This window comes from Sinocyclocheilus anshuiensis, unplaced genomic scaffold (genome assembly GCF_001515605.1).
Source record: "Sinocyclocheilus anshuiensis isolate Anshui unplaced genomic scaffold, SAMN03320099.WGS_v1.1 scaffold2200, whole genome shotgun sequence".
Classification (NCBI taxonomy): Eukaryota; Metazoa; Chordata; class Actinopteri; order Cypriniformes; family Cyprinidae; genus Sinocyclocheilus; species Sinocyclocheilus anshuiensis.
This window is the reverse complement of record NW_015542455.1, coordinates 219,124-224,144: the sequence shown is the minus strand read 5'-3', so window position 1 is coordinate 224,144 and position 5,021 is coordinate 219,124. Positions and strand designations below refer to the sequence as shown.

Here is a 5,021-nt window from a genome sequence, read left to right as displayed (position 1 = left end):
TTTATGTTTAGCCATTTTGTTTCCACATTTTTTACAAGGTGAGATGTATTTTTATAATAATAATAAAAAAACATTATACATTTTATAGAAAATGTCCCATTGAAAAAGAATATATAAAATAAATAAATAACAGTCAAATAAACATTGCTTTATTTTATAATGGTGAATAGTTAAGAACTTAAGACACCCTCACAAACATGCTGCAGCAATGAACCCAGAGAAAAAAAGTAAGAAAATTAAGTTGATAAACTCTATTAAAATAAAAAAAATAAAAAAAAAACTCTTGTTTGTTCTGTCTAATGTGCATAATAGACTAGAAAATATAGTAACCAGAGTCATCTTCAAACAACGGGAAACAGCACAGTACCTAATCGTTATTTCTATTTAAAAAAAAAAGTGACAGGCATTTAAAAAAAAGGGAAAACTACCCAGTTTGACCTCAGATCGTATCTGTCTTTCAGCAAATGACTGAAGAGAGTGGTGTGAAAGAGGAGGGGTTTTATTCTGTGTTTACTCAGTGAGTCAAGCAAAAGTGTCCCCCTCTGTGCATAGCTGCCTGCATCACATTTCTGTTCTTGCTCTATCAATATCTTTTATTTTATATTTCCATCATGGACTGTGCCTTTGCTAATCTAGATGCTGCTGGTTTTCTACAGATCTGGCAACACTTTGATGCTGATGGTGAGAATTTAAAATCATTTCCATTCTGGTTTCAAATTATCTATTTGTAGTTTTTTAAAGGTTTGATTATTTACATAGTGATGCATGTTCAGATTTAAATACCCTCTGTATCTGTTCATCTGATTATAAGATAAATACTTTTCCGCAGATAATGGCTACATTGAAGGGAAAGAGTTGGATGACTTTTTCCGTCACATGCTGGAAAAATTAGGGCCAAAGGTATGTAAATACTTGGAATTAAAGTCCAGGCGGTTTATTACATTTGAATGTACAAAAACCTGTAAACACATCACTCTTATAACTGTTTTTGACACGGGTGTTATTACATTGTGCAGCACATTAGTATGGAAGCACATTAGACATACTGCACTCTTTTTGTAAGTGCTCTCTAAGAGTGCTCTCTGGCTGTTTACACATTAGGATCTGTTCCCTCGCTCTCTAACATAACACGCACAGCCATTTAACATCTGTTTACCTTTCATAGCAGCAGATACTTAGTAGACACTGCCACTGGACAAAACTGGACCACCTTTTGACAGAATTTAAAATCTTTGTGGACCTAAACATGTTTTTTTTTTCTTTCTATATTTTCTGTCATTTTGTTTTATTTTCTTGTTGAATGCTACAGAAAAGTTTCATTATAGCTACAATATCTGTAGTATTTATGCTGTTTAGATGGAAACTATGGTTATCATGGTTTTAAAAATGTATGTGTAAATTAGACTGTTACTCAGGAACTTGTGCAACGTCTCAAGAAATCAAACAACACTTTATTTTCAGGAAACTGTGATTAGACATACAAGATAAAAATAGATTTTCAGTGTTCTAGCAAAGTTGTTATAATCCAGCATGTTTACATTTTGTATTTTACACTGATGTTCATGAACTTGCACTGTCCCTACTAAACAAACAAATGTCCTCTATGATACTGATTCTAAAACCCATGAATAAGAGTTATTGGGATGTACTGTAAGAAGGCTTATAATAAAGGTTGTGTCAGATATTCACTGAATATCTGGTGCACAGCTGTTCCAGTCCAATGGCTATGATGAGTGATGATGGGGAAATAATGAGAGTTGAATGATGGAAATGTAGTCATGGTAACCAGTTTGTTTTCTCTGCTGTCCTTAGGATAAGATTACAGGGGAGAGAGTACAGCAAATAAAGAAGAGCTTTATGTCTACCTATGATCTCACATCTGATGTACGCTTGGCGATCCACGAAGTACATCGCAATTTTTTACATTTTCCTTTCATTATTATTAGTCCTGCAGAAAATTAAAAAACTGATAATCCTGTAATTGAACTGGCAAAAAAAAAGCAATCATGATGAAAGAAGGAATATTTTTAAAGCTAAAGTGTTTTTAAACGGATACCTTACAGTCAGGCTGTTGTTCTATAATTAGTCATTCTGTGTGCAGTTTCTCTGGTGCTGCAGATGTTATCTAGCCACTTTATGGCTTCCGGCTGTTTCCAGCACGGTTGCACCAGTTAGGTTAACCACATTAAAGGGTTAGTTCACCCAAAAATGAAAAAAAAAAGACAAAAATTGTCTTTGATCTTTCAAGCTGTTTAATGCCACTCAGCGGATGTTGCATGCATCAGTTCAAAAAAGTTAAATAAAAAGCGCCCATCCATAAAAATAAAAAAAAGTGTCTCACACGGCTACGGGGGGTGAACAAAGGCCTCCTGTGGCGAATCGATGAGTTTTTGTAAGAAATATCCATATTCAAAACGTAATAATCACTGTAATCTAGCTTGCGCTCACTGTTACTGTAAACAGAAGCAGTTCCAGGCGGATGACATATGAGGTCAGCGTTGCACATGCGCCGATGAATCTCGTGAAAACCAACATTTGTTTACAGGATCAAAAGAAGGAAAGTTTCCTTACTTTAGCAATGTAAAACCAGTCTCCTCTTGCCTTATATCGAAATCCTCTGACATTCTTCTTTACAAATCCTCGTTTTGTACTTCTAATTAGTGAACGTTGTTTTGTTTTGATACTGATACGATTCTATACTGCAAACAGACTTTATATTGTCATGTCTTTACATGTTTACAATGTCATGTCGTGCTGCTGTAATTCAATCATTCAGTTTTATGATTAAATACTATCATTCAGTGTTATAATTAAATACATATTCTAGAATTCTTTGTTTTGGCTGTATAAAAGAAACCGTTTAGGAAGCAATTTACTTTTATGAGCAGAGACAGAATAACATTTGTCGTGATTAAACCATGTGTTAGTTAATAACCCATTTGTGTTTGCATTTATACTAGCTAGCCAACATGATCCTGCCGGAGGATGAGAACTTCCTTCTTATCTTTCGTAGAGAGGCTCCGTTGGATAATAGTGTGGAGTTCATGAAGGTAAACCTTTACTCCATCTCACACAAATTACATCACAATATTTTTAAAATATAATGTTTAAACAGTCTTAAACTTTGACATCAGACATGTCAGTATTGTGATTTCAGGTTGTAGTTTATTTGAGTTGTGATGACCATCAATTAGATATACCGGCTGATAGTTTTGCACATTTCCCATGGTAGATCTGGAGGAAATATGATGCTGACAGCAGTGGTTACATATCGGCTGTGGAGCTCAAGGTAAATGCACACACATGACTCATTGGCAGAGACTGTCAGTTACATGAATATATTATGACAATCACAGACAAAGTTTGAATATTTAGGGTAGTGTTTTGATTGTTTGTTTGTCTATTTCTGATGGCAGGGCTTCTTGAAGGACTTGTTTCAGCAGCACAAAAAGAATATTCCCTCCAGGAAGTTGGATGAATACACAAATACCATGGTAACACTGCTGTTTTTAAAGGCACAATATGTAATTTTTCGCCGCTAGATGTAACGCCCCTGTGGACTGTTTGTTGTGGTTTCTTCCCTTTGTGTTGGTTTAGCCCGTCTAATCATTAGTTAATCACCGTCATTGTGCTCACCTGTCTGCCTCTAATTATTCACCCCATATTAGTTCCTGTCTGTCTGAGCATTGGTGTCGGTTATTGTTAATGTTACCCCGAGTGTGTGTCTCACCTACCTCAACCTGCCTTGTTGTGTCTACAATAAATGTCATTATTGGAATCCTTGTCGTCCTCGTCGTCCTGCCTGCCTCCACACACCCGACTTCGTGACACTAGAGGCAGCGTATTCAAAAGAAACAAAGGTGTAGCTTGATGACGCAGTGACTGAGTGTGGAATCATGTAGTGTTTATTATATATTATTTATCCGTGCACTTCATTATTTTTTAAAAATTCATGTGCCCTCGTAATCTTTAATCAAAAATGTTAACCTCCCCTCCCCCTCAAAGCGACTCCTAGAGCCCTGCATTTCAGGCCGTGCCCCAACTTTTTTACGCCCCTCGGGCCGGGCTTCGGGCCAGCCTCGCTGGTGGAAACAACACGAGACCGTGCTATCACGACTGTCAAGAGCAGCTCGACGGTGTTTAGTGTCCCGCAGCAGCAGTATGTATGGTGTGTGCCGTCAGCGCAGCTGAACAGTTCTGCATTCAAATGCAAGCAATAGGCTTAAGCTTGCCGCAAACCACCGGCAAAAGTAATTACCATTAATGTGACGGGGAAATAGTATGGAGATATTTGAGTTATTTACTAATAAACTAGTGGCCCCAGCAAAAGTAATTACCATGAATGTGTCGGGGGGGGAAATAGTAAGGAGATATTTGAGTTATTTAATAATAAATTTGTGTTTTCTGAGTCCGTGTCGCAAAGATGAAGATGAAGATGACAATCCTGACTCACCATCTCCTCGTTAGACGCGCCTTTAGAGAGAAGTGCATCTTTACGGATTATGATTATAATGAAAGAGTTTTTGTTTTTGATTAGTTTTATTTCATTAAATATTCATTTAAAGCTTTCTATAGATATATTTATCATGTCTGTGAGACATTGGTGAGTTTTTGTTCATTTTTGTGAAGCGCTCCTGTTCAAGACGAGACGGCAGAAAGCGCATCATGTTTGTTTTCTTTATTTTATGAAAGCAAAACGTTTTGTTGATATTGTGAGTGCACAAAAATAAAAGTAGACCCTTTACAGCTACGAATGATGTATTGTTCTTACCTTTTTGAGCAAAAATTACGGCGTATCCACTGAAAAAATGCAAGCGATCGCGCTGACGCCTCCATGTCCTGCAAAGCACGCTTTAGCTTCCACTCTCCGCACAAACTATTGGATATAGCGTACATTTATCTAGGTTTAACATTTAAACATTGTTATATGCTTGAACTGTTTTATAGCTATAGATTTTATTTTAGGCAAGTCGTGATGATTTGAGAAGGCTAAATTGATCAAACATAGGCTCACTGTCTGC

The 5,021-nt window shown here is 36.6% G+C and overlaps 1 protein-coding gene across 2 annotated transcripts in view; it reads left to right on the top strand.

Moving 5' to 3' along the window:
• The first annotated feature begins 535 nt into the window (after positions 1-535).
• LOC107693759 (secretagogin-like) overlaps positions 536-5,021 on the top strand; it is a 10,629-nt gene continuing 6,143 nt past the window's right edge. The window contains exons 1-6 of one of the 2 annotated variants that reach the window (XM_016493273.1): positions 536-681; positions 830-900; positions 1,813-1,905; positions 2,961-3,050; positions 3,233-3,289; positions 3,417-3,494. In XM_016493273.1, coding sequence (XP_016348759.1) covers positions 612-681; positions 830-900; positions 1,813-1,905; positions 2,961-3,050; positions 3,233-3,289; positions 3,417-3,494 — 459 coding nt within the window. In that variant the 5' untranslated portion in view covers positions 536-611. The remainder of the gene's footprint in view (positions 682-829; positions 901-1,812; positions 1,906-2,960; positions 3,051-3,232; positions 3,290-3,416; positions 3,495-5,021) is intronic. The other variant, XM_016493274.1, reaches the window with a different exon arrangement.